General features: G+C 44.8%; 1 protein-coding gene across 2 annotated transcripts in view; it reads right to left on the bottom strand.

Annotated features, from left to right (window-relative positions):
• GATB (glutamyl-tRNA amidotransferase subunit B) overlaps positions 1–19174 on the bottom strand; it is a 67206-nt gene that overhangs the window by 35985 nt on the left and 12047 nt on the right. For both annotated transcript variants that reach the window (XM_066280871.1, XM_066280880.1), the window contains exons 3-5: positions 7037–7150; positions 4536–4734; positions 3996–4118 (exon numbers count right to left, since the gene is read on the bottom strand). In XM_066280871.1, coding sequence (XP_066136968.1) covers positions 3996–4118; positions 4536–4734; positions 7037–7150 — 436 coding nt within the window. The remainder of the gene's footprint in view (positions 1–3995; positions 4119–4535; positions 4735–7036; positions 7151–19174) is intronic.

The following is a 19174-nucleotide window of genomic DNA, read 5'->3' as shown; positions in this document are numbered from 1 at the left end:
GGCCACACCATACACACGTCGGAGAGGAATCATTTAGTTCCCTGCAGTGCTGAGAGAGAGTTCCCTCGCCTGGATCCAAACACAGTAACAAACATTAACAAAAGATATTCTATCCAGAGAAGACAAAATACCTTTTAAACAGATTAAGTTAAATTGCCTCAAGTGCGCAGCAGCCTTACCATCAGGGTTACTGGCGGCATTCTGCAGCACTGAGGGAGGGCCCTCGTTCGCTCGTCACGGGAATGTTATCAAACTCAATTTCTACCTCCTAGAAGTAGAGATCTGTAACAGCAAAGCTACAGAACTACACCACTGAGCACAGCGATATGGTGCAGTTACGATTTTTTTTCTAAAGCACATTCACACATCGTAAATATAACATCGGGACAGAAAGCTGTTTCCATAAACAGCAGGGGCCTGAGGATTTAGTGAGATGCCTGTTAAGAGATCTCATTCTGATCAGTGAATACTCTGCAGAACCTAACAAGGTTTGACAAAGAGAAAAAGTGACCAAATTTTATCAAACATATTTCGCAAAGCGTATTCACCTAAAATGAGTGGTGATTTGGCAAAAGCAATACTACTCACTATTGTTAAAAATACCTAAGTTAGAGAGCATGGGCTATTTGTCAGGAGCTGAGATAAGCTTTATACACATTATCTCATTCATTCCCTACCATCTAGTTTATTTTATTTTATTTTATTTTTATTTTTTATTCATTTTAGAAAGGAGAGAGAGAGAGAAGGGGGGAGGAGCAGGAAGCATCTACTCCCATATGTGCCTTGACCAGGCAAGCCCAGGGTTTCGAACCAGCGACCTCAGCATTTCCAGGTCGACGCTTTATCCACTGCGCCACCACAGGTCAGGCCCCCTACCATCTAGTTTTAATGACAAAGCCACTTGACGCCCTGCAGGCCTTTAAACTTAACACATTCCTGATTTTCTCCCACAAGAGCATCTTCTCCCAACCGCCCAGTCTCAGTGGACCATCCTGTGTCAGGGACACCATCTAGCTGTCTCCACTCTATCTAAAGACTTGGGTGATTCTTTCCTCTTTGGTTTCTTCCTTTCCATACACAATTATTTGGGGATTCATTTTGTAAGTGTGGAAAGTGAGGCTCAGAGAAATCAAACCCTTTGCCCAGATTCCTACAGCCAGAAGTGGTAGGACAGGATTCGAACCCACCCCTGGGCCCTTGGCGCCATTAGCCCCATGGCACCCACGCTCTGTGCTACTGTCTTTCTGAGTTGTCACCTATGGCAGTTAGGACACCACCGTGGTTGCCACCAGGAGTTAGTGTGGGGCAGTGCTTAAAATAGGTCTCTGCAGTCACACAGCAGGGCTCAAATCCTAGCTCAGCTGCTTCTTGTGAGCTATGGGCAAATAATGAAACCTCCTTAGCTTCAGTTTCCTCACCTGTACAACAGGCACAATAACACCTCTCTCTCAGGAATGTCGTCAAGTTTAAATGAGAAAAATTTAAAAAATGTTTAGTGAATCAAAATGAGCACATGCTAAATGATTAAACTGAACTATATTATTACCATCAAAACATTTAGTACGTCTTCACAGGTACATATTCAACTCAACAGACCACCTCGAGGATCTGAAACAGTGGCAGATGTCCACTGAGAAGAAAATGACTTGGAACCCGGGCTGAGCTGGTCTAGTCTACACTTATCAGTCAAACTATCAGGAACTCAATGAATCACAGCCCAGCGGAATTTAAAAGTCATTCCCAAAGCACCCTGGGGCTCCACTGGTCCTCCCTGGAGTGGCCCTCAGTTTCCAGGCTGCGGTGGCCCCATGGTGGTGGGAGCCAAGGGGTCGGGGCTGAGAAAACGCTGACAGCACGATGAGCTGGACGCCTGCACACGCTAGGCAGACCTATGCTCCCCGCGGCACTCTGGAACCAGCACAGCCACTCCGCAGGCAAAGCTGTGGGTTTGTATTTAAAAGCAACAGAAAGTGTCACAACAAACACCATTTAATGAACCCGCTCAGCTGTCACTGAACTGATGCATTCTTGCCGTTATGGTTTATCTCCTGGCAAGGACCCAGATGGGGTCATTTCTCAGCTAACAGGTGGCCAGTTTATTATTCCACAGGGTTTAGTAGAAATCACAGTTATTTTGAAGAAGAATGGAATAATAAAAACTTTTTTTTAAAGCAATAGAGAATCAGCACTTAGTGTATAAACAGATAACCATTCAGCCTGCCCATATTTCATTTATGTTCTGTGGATAAAAAAGCAGCATGAGCCATAAATCTAAAATGGAGTTTTTCCACGCTAAAACAGAGCCTCATTTCTCTAAAGCAAACTTGTAGGCAGCTAACCTTTACGCTACTCACTCATGTGGCTAGCGTTTTTCTAGTCTTTAGCTTAAAGGAGATAGCAAATTGGCTAGTTCTGTCTTCAGATTAACTTGTACCAGGCTTCTGATGTAACAATTTGTTGCTTGTAAGATTTCCCATGTGGCAAATGTAGCATTACAGATTCAGAAGTCCTTTTGTAGCATAAAATACATTACATGACATAAAAAGGTTGGTAAATAGCATTACAAATTGGCAGGGAGATGGATAGTCATCAATGGCATTTACTGGTACCCACTGTGATCACTGGTGATGGCTGATTTTGTGTGTCAATTTGACTGGGCCACGGGGTGCACAGATTTTGGTTAAGTATTATTCTGGGTGTCTGTGAGGGTGTCTCTGGAAGAGATTAACATTTGAATCCATAGACTAATGCAGACTGCCTTCCCCACCATGGCTAGGAGTCATTCAATCCATGAAAGGCCTACACAAAAGGCACATTTGAAGGGGGATTCACTACCTCTGTATTTGAGCCGGGATATAGGTCTTTTCCTGCCTTTGGACTTGGGCTCAGACTGGAACTTGCACCATGGGCTCTCCTGGTTCCCAGGCCTTTGAACCTGAACCGGAACTATACTACCAGCTCTTCTGGAACTTTGCTCTCTTGCAAGAGCTCTCTCATGGCTTCCTGATCGCAGATCTGGCATTCAGCCCCCATAATCACATGTGCCAATTCCTTATAACAAACCTCATTCTATATAAACGTACATGTATAACAGACACACATGCTATTGGTCTGTTTCTCTGGAGACTGCTCATACACCACTGTAGCGAGCTGTAGATGAACGGCTTCTTACATGCAGAATCTGTATCCTTTCTACATTGTCAGGGAATGCTTTGTGCATGGCAGAACTTTTTAAAAAGCCCTGGGGAACAGAAAACCATGGAAGAGACTAGCTTCCAGGGACCTCCAGGCCAGCAAAGCAGCACTCAGAGCGAGCCACAGACTGAGCTGGACCAACACGTGTAATCTTTACACCTAATGTGCAAATACTTAAAATGTAGTTTGTTTGGTTCCAAGGGTACATGTGGTTTTTTTTGTGTTGTTGTTTAATTTTAATTTCCTCCTATATTTATACTGAGCTTAAGAGTTTATCTCAAAGATGACGTTTTATGAAACCATAACCTTGGCTTACAGTTTACATAATTTGGCTTCAGCTGTATGTGGATGAAAATTCTATAAAAGAGGGACAAGAAAGAGACCCAAAAGAAAAGCATCAACTGACAAGAAGTGCCACCCACCCAGTGCCACAAACTGTGTTTGTATTCTGGACAAACAGCATCTTCTCTCTGAGAAAGACACAACTGTCAACCCTCACAACACTGTGATGCATGACGCCAGAGGAAATGTCTTCTCCTCTGTCCTCTGATTGCACATTCTTGGGCTCAGTGCCTCTGCACTGCTGTTGCTGTTAGTGTGTTTACTTTGGTTAAGGGCTGGGAAAAGAATCCAAGGAAAATCCTAAGGAAAAAAAAATCAGGAAGGCAAAAAGAAAAAAAGACATAAATTGTAAACCGCTTCAATGTAGATGATGCAGAGAATGAAACTTAAGTGCAAGGAGACCTGGGAAGCAGAAAGGGAGAAGGTAAAGGAGGGGACATGGCTCGTGTGGCTTCTACCTGCCATGTTGGCTTGGCTGGTCCCCAGGGCTTGAAGTATCAGCTGCAGCTCCCTGACAGCTGTTGCGGCCTCTTCTCCACAGGACAGGTCGGGCTCCAGGACCACTTCCAGAAGGCCGACTCCTACGGGACGGACGAAAGAATGAGAGGCAGATCAGCCTGACTGGAGTAGCTTTCCAAGCTGGTCAGCAGACAGGTCAGGCTGACGTCTTTGGAAACCTCTGCAGTACTGAAGGACACCGAGTTGCTTCTCTCCTTCTCCTCACTTTGATTTTTAACTTTGGTTTATTTCTTTTAAAGTCTGCTTAAGATACCTAGCTGCTGAGTCTGTGACTCGGTGGCTACTCTGTCTGATTTTAAGTGTGAGTTGTTAGCCAGCCCAGTAGTAATCCCAGCTCTCTGGCCAGCTATGCCAGGACCAGGGCTGACATCTTGGTCTCCATCTGCTAGGCTCCTGGGCCTGTGCCCTCCATTGCTTTAGGGACACTAGAGGGGGAAGGGAGGTTGAGAGGAAAAGGAACGGAAAACCTCTAAGCCCACCTGCTCTGTTCAGGTCGATGAGCGTCTCTGACCGCCGGTCATCGTGGAGGCTCTTGCCGCTGTCTTGCTCCAGCTGGATCTGCTTGATTCTCACCGTCTTGTTGATCACTTGAGTCTGCTGCTTCCCCACGCAGAGACTGTAGGCCAGGCTGCCGTTCACTGCGATCGGGAGCCTCTGCTGGGTGATCTGGTAGCCTGCCTGGACACAGACATGGGTACAGTCACTGGCACATAAAGAAAAGCTGGGTCTGGTTTACTATTCCTTTTGATGTCACAAAACTATAGGCTTTCTTAAAAACACAACATAACAAAACAAATCTAAAAAGGAAAAGGAGGAGAAGAAAAATTAGTTTGTGCCTTGCAGCTATAATTTAGCCTAGACTCTCCTGGCTTTCCCCTTTCCCTTCTCTGGACGTCCCCCTCCAAAATAATTATGCAATAAACACAAATCCTATCTTCCCTACTGAAGTACCATTCTGGGGAATCACAATAATCTCACTGTCAGCAGCCTCTAAGAAAATAATGTATTGTTTCCACTTAGCTCATTAGCCTAAACCTGCATCTCATTACTGGGCTCCTGACAGACCCGCCTTATTGGGAAGTGCTGGCTAAGCAGTCTGCTCTCTACCCTCAGCACGGCTGACAGCAGATGCTAGTCCGTAGAAGCTTGTTTCGTTCCTGCTCTTTAAGCTAACCAACTGTGCCAGCTGCCTTCCCTGACCCAACTTTCCTTGTTCCTCTGGCCAGAAAATGCCGGGACACTCGCACTCAGCTAATGGCAAGCACACAGAACTAAACTACTGACGGATGTTGCAAGGACTCCCTCATCTCCTTCCAAGTGGAGAGGAAGAATGACTTCAAATGCACACATGCATCAACACATGCTAGAGACAGCAGGTCAATACTAAGAAAGGAGCACCGAGAATAACAGCCGAAGAGGCTGCAGGCTCACGGGGGTCCCTGACACTGTGTTCTCAGTACTGTGCACCTCTTAATCCTCACAGCAATCCCAGGAGGAGGTGCAGGGTGCAGAGAGATCAGGGGCCTTGGCCAGTCACCAAGCCAGGAAGCATCAACGTCAGGACTCTGGACGCTCTGGTTCGAGAGTCTGTGCTCCAGGACGCTAGGAGCTGCTTCTGAACCACCGGGCAGAGTTTCTGATTCTGCAGGTCTGGGCGACATCTGAGAAGTTACATTTCTAACAGGTTCCCGGGAGATGCTGATGCGAGTGGCCCAGGAAACTGCACTTTCAGAACCACTGCTTTAGGCCAACTCACTCTCTCTCTGCGTGAAAGCAGGAAGTCTCAATTTATAAAAATTAAACTCTGAGAAAGGCCACCAAGGAAAATACAGGATGCTCAGTTAAATTCAAATTTGAATAATTTGAATAAATTGTTTATTTGGATAAATAATGAGTACTTTTTTAGTGTAAGTATGCTCCATGTGATATTTGGCAACACTAACTATGGACTATCTAAGCTACCTGGGCCAGAAGGAACAGAAAGCCACGTTTAATCACAACAGCTCATTCTAGTTACCTATTACTAAATCTCCTGCCTTAACCAAACTGGTCATCACACCTAAAAGATGCAAAAAATGTGGTTCATCCTTTCCATACTATGGAAAAGAATTCGCTAAATGGCTGGCAGCCAGAGGGAAAAGCAGGAGCAAGTGGGGAATCCAGGCTGTGGTTGGACTTTTCATGTCAAGTGCCTCCTGCTCTCAGCCCCTAGCAAGCACTCACCCCAGTCTCCACTTGAAGGAGAACGGGAAGCAATACCACCACTACTGTTTTCTAAATCCAAGGGAGGGCCGCATGTAGAAGCAGAGGCTCCGATCCAGTGAAACCTTATTTGGGGAAACCCATTCAACATTCGCTTTGGTTCTGTTCAGTTTTATTTAAAAAACTGGCTCCAGTTCACACTGGCTTCTCTGAAAGAAAAATACTAATTTTAAGAATAAGGCAGGTTAATGTTGGGTTTACTGCTCAGTCAATTACTACTGTTAGTCTAACTTCCAGTTCATGTCTCTGCTTACTATCGTCCACTTACTCGCTCCTTGTGAGATGACAGAAATGCCTCTAGGGGTGACAGTCCTATTATTGGGAACTTCAACTTAAAAGAAGGAAGCTCTCACTATGTCTACAGAGCTGCAGGACACATTTGCCATTGCATCAGCCCCAGAGTTAGCTTTTGTCCTAACAGGCAATTAGCGCCAAACACCACGGCTGGCCTGAGTTTGGGAACACTGGCTTCTTCCACTCCCAGTTCAATTAGGAGCGAGCCACCAGAAGCATGAGGCTAAGCAAGGAGTCAGCAATCAGGACAACTGCTTCCAATCCAGTAAACATCGGGGGGCACCTGCCTTCATCAGGGCCAGCAGCACTTCCCGCTGAGACAGACAGAGCTCAGGCGGAAAACATGAGAGGCACAGCCCTGCCCCCGGCCTCGAGTCCCCCAGCTCCTAGACCTCGGGGAGGGTGGATCACAAAGCATACTTACGGGGAGGTCTGCATAGAAGTAGTGCTTCCTGTCAAACAAGGACTTCTTGTTTATGTGGCAGTTCAGCGCCAGGCCTGTCATCACGGCCGCCTCCACACACCTCCTGTTGAGAACCTACGGAAACATGACACAGTTCCTCTCAGATCCAGTCTGAATGAGTGCGTCCCACCCACTGCCATCCACTCTGGACATGCAACCCAGCCCTTCCACAGGCCTGCTCTCTGGCTCTTCGTGAGGGCAGCCCCAGTTCATAGCCAACTCGACTGGTCGGAAACCGGGAAAACTTTATATATAACATAAAATACATACGGTCGTGGGTACCACGGGGTGATTAAGCCACCTCAGACATCTTTTCCCCCAATACCTGGCATCAAAGCTAAAGGTGGGGGGTCCCCGGAAAAGCTCAGGAGAGTGGTTACTACATGGAATAGGTTTAGTTTCACTCCCTCCACAAGCAGAATGAGGAGTGGTCAGAACTCATGAGGCACTGATTCCTGGGAGGAGGAACCGAGAGGCAGCTCACCAAGCCACCTCGGTGAGGCTAGAAAACACTGTGACAGAGAAAGAACAAACTTCTGGAAACTCAAGGGCCAAAGCTGTTTCCTCAAGGGCTAGGAAATGTGGCACACCTGCCCCCCTGCCATCAGTGCAGGCCTGGCCAGCTCTCCACAGGTGGAGTCTGAGTGTGCCCTGCGCCCGGACCCTCCCTGAGCTGCCAGTCCCTCCAGGGGCTCTGGGAGCTCAGTGCCTTCTGGACCACCAGCACCAGCACCAGCGGCTGTGATAGCCAAGAAATGGCTAGCAAACTTACCGGCACAAAAGGATATGAACAGCTTTTAAGAGCTTTGGAAGAGAGCCTGGCCAGGCAGTGGCTCAGTGCATAGAGCATTTGGCTTGGGAGGCAGAGGACCCAGGTTTGAAACCCTGAAGTCACCGGCTTGAGCACGGGTTCATAAGCTTGAGGGCGGGATCATAGACATGACCTCATAGTCTCTGGCTTGAGCCCAAGGTCGCTGGCTTGAGTAAGGGGTCACTCGCTCTGCTGTAGCCCCCCGGTCAAGGCACATATGAGAAAGGAGTCAATGAACAACTAAGGAGCCACAATGAAGAATTGATGCTTCTCATCTCTCTCCCTTCCTATCTGTTTATCCCTCTCTCTCTGGCTCTGTCTCTCTTGCTAAAAAAAAAAAAAAAAACACAACAAAAAACTTTGGAGGAGGGAGGGTTGCAATGAGATAGACATAAGGAGAAAGAGCATCAAGCTCTGGAGTCAGGTCTGGAGCCCAGCTGTGCTATGTGACTGTGCATCTGGGTGACTAGAAGCTCATTCTCCTCATCTCTGAAACAGGGATTTAACGTTACCTCGTGGGGTGGGTACACAAACAGCTAGAACACCTACTCTCCAGTAGGAATTCCATAAATAGTTCACTTTCCCCATTGTACTGTGGGGAAATTTTAAAGGACACTGTGCTTACTGATGAAATGTTTCTATTTTTATTAGAATATTTATCATGTGCTTTAGTATATTTAGTATACTATTATTGTATACATGGCTTCTTAGTTAAGCATTTTCGCATCCAGCCTCACAGCAATTCGGTCAAGAAGGAATTTATATTATTGCAATATTTCAGAAAAAGACAAAGATCCAGAGATACTAATCACAGAGCTGGCAAATGGTAAAGGTAGCTCTAAAGTCCACCCATGCCTTGCCCAGAGGGTGACAAACAGAATCCCTGCATCTTGGGGGACTGGCTCTCCAGGCTGAGACAGTGAGGGAGGCACCCCAACACAGGCTGAACCTGTTGCTCAAACCCAGATTTGAAAAACTAATCTGTACAAGATGTAAGAGACATTTCTACTGCTGCAATACACAGCCCCCCAAAGGTAATCCAAATAGCCGATCTTCCTCCTGGTAACATCATACTCCTTTTTTTTTTTCTTTTGAAGCCAGGTTCCAAAATGGAGCCAGCATCTATTAGGAGGCCTTCACTCTGGGCCGAGTCAGATTGTCAGCTCTGCAGTAATAATGATTTTCATGAAAAGATGTGTGGGCGTGGGGAACAGGATGCTCTAATTATTGATGTTTTCACTTGCTGTTTGGCATTTTACTGAAGAGTTGTTACTTTAATACAAATATAGCTGATGGAGCCTGCGGCCAAGCTCAGGCCTCCTGATTCGGGTCAAGGCACATAAGACTGTGAAGCCCGTACCCCTGCCTCAGGCCCCTCTCTTCCTGTGCTGGGCCCCCGCGTGGGCTCACTTGTAAACTGCCCGACTCGCTGGTCCACACTAGTTCTTGCGTTATCATTCCCTCTAGTTTCCTAACCACTGCTTCCTCCTAGGAAAGAAGAAGCCCCAGGTCTGTTTTGCTCGCTTATTTCTAAGCATACACTGATATTAAACTTGCTGTGCCGGGCAGGCACTATGAGGAGAGCACAGTTGTGGGTGATCACAGACGCTCACTGTGCTTATGTACAAATAAGTACACAGGAACATGATAAACCATGAATTTCCAAATAATAAGAATGCAGTAAAACACACAAAACATTATAGCGATACTGAATATACTTTAATTTGTTTTTGATGATTTAGAAGGCTTGAAGTACTTCAGGGTCAGAATTATAAGCATCAATCACCACACTACAGTTGCACAGAGGGGTTAGTAAACAGAGTGCCAGTTAAAAGAATGCCAAGAAACAAGAATTTATTATGATCTTAGTCAAGCTGCTTATGACAGATGGAGGTCTAGGTCAGCATGTTCTGATGAAAGGATGCAGAATTGGGAAATTAACTTGGGCTGTCTTTATTCTAAAAAATCTCTTAAATGCCTAAAAAGTACTAGACTTCGAGGATACAGAAGTAAATAGGACTCTATCACTAGCTTTAATAAATCTATACGGGGGACATGAACCTGCCAGCATCTCCAACATCCGTCTTGAGTTCATCTTCCATACTAGGATAACCTGCTAAGAATGCGAATCTTCAGCATTCTGTTGTCTAAAGTCACTCACAGCCCCCAATGCCCACGTGGTAAAGGCCAGTCTCGTCCATGATCCAGCTCTTCAATGAGCCTGCATCTTCAATTTCATCTCCAATCACCCCCCCCCCACACACATGATCCAGTTTTCCTTTACAAACCATGCTGACCTGCTGACTCCCCTATTCTTATTCCGTTCAAAATCTCCTGAGATGTCGCCAAATCTGTGCAACTTTCCTTACCGTTCTTCCCAGGCACCGCTCTGACCTTCTATGAGCTTCCGTCTGTGTGTGCACCCCAGTGTACGGAATTGTTTACGTATATTTCCATTACACTAAGTTTCATGAGGATGGGAATTGTCTGTTCATCCCTGTCTCCCTGGAGCCCAATACAGAACTAAAAAATAGTGGTGTTCAATTAATATGTGTTAAGCTCCAGTGAGAAGGGAGGTGATGGATATCAAGGGAAGGTTTCAGAGAGGCAGCGATGCCTGAATCTCCTCTAAGGTTATTACCTGCCACCTGCTTGCTTCAAACTTGTTTCTGGAAGTGCCCCAAAGCGACAACCAATCATGTATATGATGTGATTAAAGAGGTGATGTGAAAACTCGATAGACTAACTTGTCCTGAAGAAAGCATGGTCCAGAATTTTCTTGCAAGTAACATAATGTGACCACAAAGGATCCCAGGGTTAGCCACACAGCTTCCAGGTGGGAGGAAAGCAGTGACCATTGGCACTCACTCAGCACCTTTCCCAACCCTGCCTGGGGACACTTTGCTTCAGCTTTGGGAACAAGTATTTATCATGCACTGCCTTGTGTCAGCAGGTGTGTTATGCACATCACATACATTTACTATTTAATCCTCGAAGCAATTCTGAGGCAGACACTACTATGATCCTCATCTTATAGCTAATGTTGAGACTCACAGAGATTAAGTCATTTGGCCAAGGTGACACTTATAACAAGAGGCAGAGCCAGGAAGTCAGACCCCCAGAACCCAGGCTCTCCACTGCTACGCTCCACCCTAGATCTTCAAAGAATAGAGTGATGGTGTTAGCTATCAAGACCCATACCACCTGGTTATAACTCCAGAGCAGCAACTCAAAGCAAACTCTACTGCAGAAAATTTAAGGGGCATATTGTTTCTAACATTTTCTTCTTGCCAGTTTCTGTCTCTACAGGTTTGTTTTCAGATGGCGAGACCCTCGAGGGCAAAGCTGTTCTTTTGACTTGGTAGAACACTCACTCTATGGCCTCTGGCACATGGAGGGTTAATATTGAGTGGACCTACAGGCTTTCCCCTTTGGTAAGGGATATTTTACTGAAACCCCTAGACACGAGCACCCATGAAATGATTTATCAAATAAGTAATTAGACTAATTCTTTTAACTGGAAGATAAGGAAGGTATGATAATTAAGGGCAGGACATGGGATAGTCAATAAAAGTCATGACTAGCAGAGAGCGACAGGGCAGACACAGCCAGGAAAAGGACATGGGCTGAGAGGGGAATGGTGAATGGTTTTCAAGAAGAGTCACTTGTTTGGCTTGTTTGTAAAACACAAGCAGTGCTGCAACCATAGGTGTTTGGGACCGAAAATTTGCCTGGAGCACAAGGCAGCAAAAACAGCCCAGAAAAATGCAAAAGACCTCCTAGCACACTTTGTAACCCCAATTTAAGAAAGTCTTCTAGTTTTAAGACTTATTTAGCCTAACCAAACAAACACACCTTGATCTCTAAGGACAATGGATCATCATTTAATGACAACTCCCAATACACCCCCCCCATCACCACGTTCTACACATCTACTTTCTTAGTGTATCTTGATTATTTCCCTCTTCCCAAACCCCCTCATTTATTCAGACCTCCATTCAAAATTCACCCCTCCAACCACACCTTCTGCCACAATGACCAGGCCAGGCTTCTCTGCCTCCACTTTGAGGCCTCTGATCTCTCCTCCGCACTCACTTAAGAGGGACCTTTCTAAAAGATAAATCTGTTTGGGCAACTCCCCTGCCTGAGATCCTCCTTCTGCGCTACTCAGCGCCCAAAGGGTAATGTCCACGTGCTTGGTGGCATCTTCACTGCCTGTGGGGATTTAGCCCCTGACTACCCTTCTAGCTTCTTCCTCCTCCATTGCCCCAACCCAGCCGAGTCCCATGCAACCACACATGTGATACGCTTTTGTACAAACTGCTGCTTCTGCTGGAAGTGCCCTTCTTCCTCACCCTCTCCATCCAGATCACAGTCCCCAGCATGACTCCTGGATGTCCCATCACTACCCCAGGCTGGCCCCTCTCGGCCCCCGTGCACTCCGCTGAAGCAGTCTCCTCAGCCAGACTGAGCTCCCTGACGGCAGTGAGTCCCTCTGTTCTCTTCTTCTTTTCTCCATTATCTACGGGCAATCCCAAGCAACATTAATCTAGGAGGCAATGAATAACTTAACTTTCCCTTTATCAACACCCATAAGCTATGAAATAAAAGTAAAATTGTTCTATAAAATATATGTGTCAGGAAAAAGAAACCACTCTTAGTATGTAAAATCTATAACACATTTAATGCCTAGACGTCACACAGGTGACGGAAGAGCTGAGACAGCAGAGGGCACAGGGAGTCAACTTAGGCGTAGGTCCACTGCAGGAAGCCACTCCTACCGCAGGGCAGGGCCAGAGGGAGCAGAGGTACCACCGCCAGGGCACGCAGAGGATGCTGGACATGTGCGCACCTGTCTCCCAGTACCCTCCGCTACCAGAGATGCTGTCGGAGGAGGAGAGGGACGGAGAAATACCCTGAGGCTTCTTCCCCACCCTCACCAGTCTTTCATCAGAGCCCACAGTTGGCCTCACCAGTCAGAAGCCAGGTGGCTGGGGCACTAGGCACTATAGCCTTTGGGGAGCAGCCCCCCATTACTCAAAGGAGCAAGGGAATGGTGAAGTATGCATGTGAGGACATGTGGACCATGACCATGCAGCAAATACATACATGTTTATATCCACTGCTGTACTTTTCTTCTGACAAATAGTTAATTAATAAACACTGCTACTCTCAAATCTGTCCAATCAATATAAAACTAAACATTACATAGACTCCTTTCTCACAGACTGGGAGCCAAGAATAATAAGTGCTACTAATTTATAAGGAGCATTTGTGATAACAATTTGGGTTGGACTGAACTCTAAGTCTACATTAACTATCAGGAAAGGATTTGCTAAGCAAGTGAACAGAATGAAGGCGGCTGCGTATTTTAAGTCAATAAAAGATTCCCTAGGATTTCAGCACATTTATGTCAACTTCTACTAATTACAAATAAATCTGTTCACTAAAGTCAGTCTCTGGGACCTATAGCAGGAAATATTTTGTGATGTACCACAAAGGAATAAAACTGTATGTCTTTCAAAATAGTCTGTAATTCACACCATTTCTCTCCCCTTTCTACTTTACCCTGAACTGGTGGGTTTACAACACTGTGATCCCCAGAGTCTGTCTAACTGGTATCAGAACCTCCTTGCAAAGCAGAGGCAATGTGTCAAGGCTAGACTGGTCACCGAAACCCAGTTAGCAATCCCTCTGGAGCATTCAAGCAAAGACTGAAAGGTGATGTTTTACAAAAGGCAATTATTCTGTGAACTGAAAGCCAGCTATAACAAATCTGATGACTGAGATATAGTATGGTAAGTAAATGCTTTAATTTATGAAGAGATAGTTACTAAGATTTATCATGTAAAAATAAGGCAGTACAACAGGTCTCTATCTTACTGCTAATAAAAAATCTGTCTCAAAACATGAACTCCCTCCGATTCATATTCAGAGCAAGGGCTGCCACACAGATCCATTCTCACTGTGGAAGAGAAAATGTTCCCCGTCTCCTCACCCCCCTTCCCTTCTCACCACTGAGCTCTTTCATCATCAACCAAAACAAATACAAACACTTTTGAGCTATGATAATCAAGCTTGCTAAAAATGGTCAGTTATGGTAATTTTTTTAAAGTGGAATTTTACCATCAAAAGTTACCAGTTGTAGGCAGATATTAAATATTTATATAGATGCACCCACATAAATATGTATGTTCTTTATGCCTACACATGAGCATTGCCTAGGGAAAAGGAGGAAGGGAATGCTACTTTTCTCTTTTGCTTACCTGCCTCTTTCACAATGGAAAAAAAAATATCCATTTCACAGAAAAAGAGCAAGAGGAACGTCAGCGCCCTTGGGTTCCAATGTTCCTCTCCACGCCCAGCCCTCCTGCACCAATTCCACTCCCCAGGCCGGTGAGGATCAAGGGCAAGGACACGTTCTTGGTCCAAAGTGTCAGAGGCCCCTTCTTCTCATTTCGAATTCCCTTCTCCTCCTGCCTCCACCTACCTGGTGGGCAGGGCAGCCTAGACCAGCTTGGCTTGTGGCACTGGAGCGACCTCTCTGCTTTTCCGTGGACCACAAAATACCAAGATTTGACATTCACCTCTGGATTGCAGGAGAAAGGAAAGGCCCTAGGCCTTGGCAGCTTTAGGCCTGCCTCTGTCCTGGGTAAAGAGTTCTCACATGACCCAGCCTCCTGTGTTCCTCCTGTGTTTGGGCTTCCCTCTTGGGTTGGAGGCCAACGGCCCAACTCCTATAGTGTTGAGCAATTTCAGGCAACAGAATGCTGTCAGAGTCACATTCTTAGCAGGTTATCCTAGTATGGAAGATGAACTCAGGATGGAGGTTGGAGATGCTGGCAGGTTCATGTCCCCCCGTGCAGATTTATTAAAGCCAGTGACAGAGTCCTATTTACTTCTGTATCCTTGAAGCCTAGTACTTTTTAGTACTAGGAGCCTCATACTTGTCCAGTTAGCCAAGTTAGATAGGGGAGTCTGAGAGTTGTTGGTAGCCGGTAAAAGAAACAAGACTGGGTGTGAAGGTAACTGGTCTCTACTCCCTTTTCCCACAACATTCCCAACAGTTACCAATTTGGTATTACTCATTGGTGATTAACTCGATCTCCAAGAGGACCTCTAATAACTGACAAACTGAGGTAAAACTGAGACAGAAAGACCTGAGTCGAAATCTCATCTCTACTACTTATTAGCTGTGTGACCTAGCACAAATTACCTAACCTCTCTCGGTCTCAGTTTCCTTATCTGTTAGGTAAAAAGCATTTGTTTCTCAGGATTGTTCTGTAAATTAAAAAAAAAATTACTCAACAGATGGTACACATTTAGTGAATACTAGTTTCAGAATGAAAGTGTTATTAAATGCAAACTGCCCATCTCAACTGAAGCTCTCACTAGCTAGCTTCTCTAGGAGGCGAGGGAAGCTAACGTGGAAAGGTCTGAACAGCTCCACAGGCCCATCCGTCCGGATTTACAACCCAGAGTAAGGCACAACAGGTGTTGAAATGATGTATTATGTCAACAAAATATTTCTCCATTAAATGATAACCAACACCTTTTGTGATAATTAGTGTGTTATCTCAGTGAAACAGAGATCATATTTCTTAATGTCTCAGGAAGCTTATATTACTGCATGTTCTGTTCTATAGGGAAGCAAAACGCTCCTGGATAACACTGTATGCTTGCCTGGGGCTGAGAAAAGGTCCCATTCTCAAGCAAAAAATAAAATACTTCTAACAAGTTGACAGAAACTAATAAATTGCACCAATTTTCACCCCATATCACTGTTGCCCACCACACATCCATGACTTCCTGTCTTGTAAGACAGCAGCTACTTTTGACATTCAAAGAGATCGCTTGTGGAGAAGAGATGGATGGAGGCATGAAGTACACATGGGAATCAAGTTTTTAGAAAAATCATTGTTCTTTTGCATACCTTTTGAATAAAACTTTGGGATGAGGCCAGGATCTTTAACAGAGAAAATTCCCCCTCCTTTAACCTGGACATGTTATCTTTGAATATATGTATCCTGATTTACTGATGTCACCCCATTAAAAAAATAATAAAATTAAGTGGAGAAAAAATAAAGAAATGCCAGCTAGGTACTCACTATTGGGATGGAGAGTGAATTTGGTGGAACAAGGCCTGTGAATGTCAGAAGCAATTTCCTAGAGACACATGCCATTCTGTCAAAAGTGCTCCTACTAGTTCATTAGCCCCAGGAATGTCCTAAATGTCCTGAGGAAAGCCTCTGAAAATCTATCAGATCACAGATTTTTGGGAAGAAAACCCTATCGTGAAATTTACACATCTAACAGGAATACATCTCATAAGAAGTTCATGGCAATCTATGGAATCATGGAGGTTAAAGGACAAAGAAAAAAACCAAGCCAAACGGTCACGGGCAAAGCCCCTCTAGCTCCTCAAGTATGCTTTCTTCAAGAGTAGATAAGATAAAATACTACTGGACTTAAAAAAAAAGTCAACATCATGAAAAGAAAGAGAAGGAGAGAGGGAGGTGGAAAAAAAGAGAAAGGAAAGGAAAAGAAAAAACTGAGACTAAAGAGACATGACAATTAAATACAAGTATGGTCTTAGACTGGACCCTGGGTTGGGGAGACGAAAATAAAAGCTCCTAGTGAGACAGCGGTGCAAACCTGAACGTGACCTGGGCCTTAGATAACAACACTGCATTTGTGTTCACTTTCTCGAGTGTGATCATTATACAGTGGCCATAGAAGACAAGTTTTGTTCTTAGAAGATGCTGAAATATTTAGGGACAATGTGCCAAGAGTATGCAACTTACTCTCAAATGTCTCATCCAAAAGGAAAAATTATTCTGGGCACAGGATGAATGTTCACTGTACTATTCTTAACTTTAAGTTTGATTTTTTTTTTTAAATAAAAAGTATAGGGGAAGGAGAAAGCAGTAGATAATTCTCCACCTGAAAGGATGTGAGATGTTACAAACCTTAAGGCAGTAAGAGCCCACAGGAGGCTGGAGCCACGTAAACTGAAGCTAGCTCGTACACCACATGCAGATCAAAGCTTTCACTCCTGTCACTGAAGATCAGTTCAGAGAACACTGTATACACTACATCTATCTAGGACTCCCCACTCCATCATTAAGTCATGAGACACACTAAGGCCCCTGTGCAGGTACTGAACTACATGGTACAGCCCTCTTAGAAACATGCAAAGAATCTGTTAAGGAATTCTGTACTGTCATGTATATATTCTGCATATAGCCAACATATAGATAAAATCAAGAATTTGAAAGGAACATTTGTTCTTTTACTTGGTGGAGAAATAATTTTCTCCAAATATATCTTTTCAACTTGAAAATACTTTCATCTGCCACCAAGGTTGTCTATGTATCTTGCTTTCTGTTCCCTCACCCTGTAAACCTACAGGTAATCTTTCCATTCGTTCTTCTCTGAAAGACTTCGATGACTGAGAACTTCTTATCATTGTCACTCATGATGTGATATGTGCCATTTGAAGTTATTTCAGGTGAGTGTTACACAAGTAACACTCCCTGTCCAACCCTATTGGCCACTATGAAATGGTATTATCTTTATCTTTTACTGATGCAAAGTGAAGAATATGACTATCATAACAATGGTAAATAACATTTACCTGCCGCTTGAAGTTTATGAAGTGCTTTCCTATACATACATTTAACTTCTTTGCATAGATATAACCATGGATGAGAATAAGCAAGAAAACAGTAACATAGCTCGCTGGCTGTGATAAGTAAACAAAGGTTATGCATGACTATAGGTATCTTGATCGTTTACAACAAGCTATGAAGGAAAAATTCCCTGTTGTACTTTGTCACAAATGAACAATTAGCACACATTACAGAAAGGAATGCCGTCTGGTGCTTGATGCTAACTAACTAACAACAGGAAAGAGGCAATACTCCCTTCTCTTTAACCAGGCCCTGACCTCCCTGTGTTCTAGGGGAAGTCAATAAGGCCCTCGTTTCTTCTCCTATCACTTCGGGTTAAAAGCCCTGACCTTGCTCACGGGAGTGGCCTAAGAGCTGGCAAACATCACCAAAAATCCAAGACCTAATGATAATCACATATCACTTGCCTGTCTGCATCACCTAGGAAAGCCGCTGATCATGACGAAGAACCCTGATTGATTATGCTTCTAGCTTTTATACTTGTGAAAGGACATTCATGCATCAAAATTCAGAATACAATCCTTTAAAGGCTCCTGGGAACACTAATGTTTTTTGATTCTCACTTATGCTACTTGCCCCAACTCCAGGCCTTATCATAAAGACAAAACCCGTGGTGGAGGCTGGGAAACACGAGGGCTCGCTAGCAAGCACTCTGTCATGAGTAACAGAACGTTCAGAGGGCCCAGCCTGCCTGCACTAACTATGCCAACAGCACCAAGCCTACGCTTGTCATTTCTGGGATGCCAATAGCAAAATGACTTCCTAACTTTGCCAATATTTTAAAAAAGAGCTAAGAAAAAAAAGTCCCCAAGATGCTGCAGTGAAGAGAATAGCCAACGCCCCCCCCCCATACTACATGTGAAACTGAACTGACATATAAAAACGACCAAGTAAGAAAGGCCTACAGCAACAGCCTCAGGGGACGAGTTCACACTGGCACAGAGAAAGAATCCCACAGAACCCACTCAGAGATTACCCTGCCTCCAATCACAGACACAATGCAGACACAATAAAACTGGTCCATGATTCGAGGGCACAACGGAGCATCCTCCCTTCTCCCGCCTCCTCTCCATGTCTCCATATGGCTGGATTTTGCTCTCGACTCCATATTGTTCTGTTGAGAGGAGTGACTTTTCTGACTAGTAACTTTGGGAAAAGGATCGGTCCCTGCAGGCTGAGCATTTTTAGTACAGCCTCTGGTGTAAATCGTCAGAACACAGCCTCCAGGAGCGCTTTCTGATCAGCGTGCCCACCAGAGATGGTATAGCCTGGTCCACTCTAACCGCAGATACGACTTCTCCAAGTGGAAGGCTTACAGTTTTTTGGGTAGCTGAGTTCAACTCAGGTAGAAAGTGCTAGAAGTCATTTGCTATATATCAAGCTGCATTTTTTAATTGAGCTATCATCAGTAATAATGCTGATAGGTTCATCTCCATCTGTCTGATTTCTCAACTGGTTCTGACTGCAGAGAGGAAGGGAGTATCATTTTTACTGACTCCCTAAATTGCACAGTATCTTCTGGAAACTCTTTCCTAGCACTGATAAATCCAGGAACTCCCACAGCATCTCCACTGACACCACGAAGCAGGAGAAACC

The sequence above is a fragment of the Saccopteryx bilineata genome, chromosome 1, assembly GCF_036850765.1.
Source record: "Saccopteryx bilineata isolate mSacBil1 chromosome 1, mSacBil1_pri_phased_curated, whole genome shotgun sequence".
Classification (NCBI taxonomy): Eukaryota; Metazoa; Chordata; class Mammalia; order Chiroptera; family Emballonuridae; genus Saccopteryx; species Saccopteryx bilineata.
The sequence above is the reverse complement of the archived record's forward strand: the minus strand, read 5'-3'. Positions and strand labels throughout refer to the sequence as shown.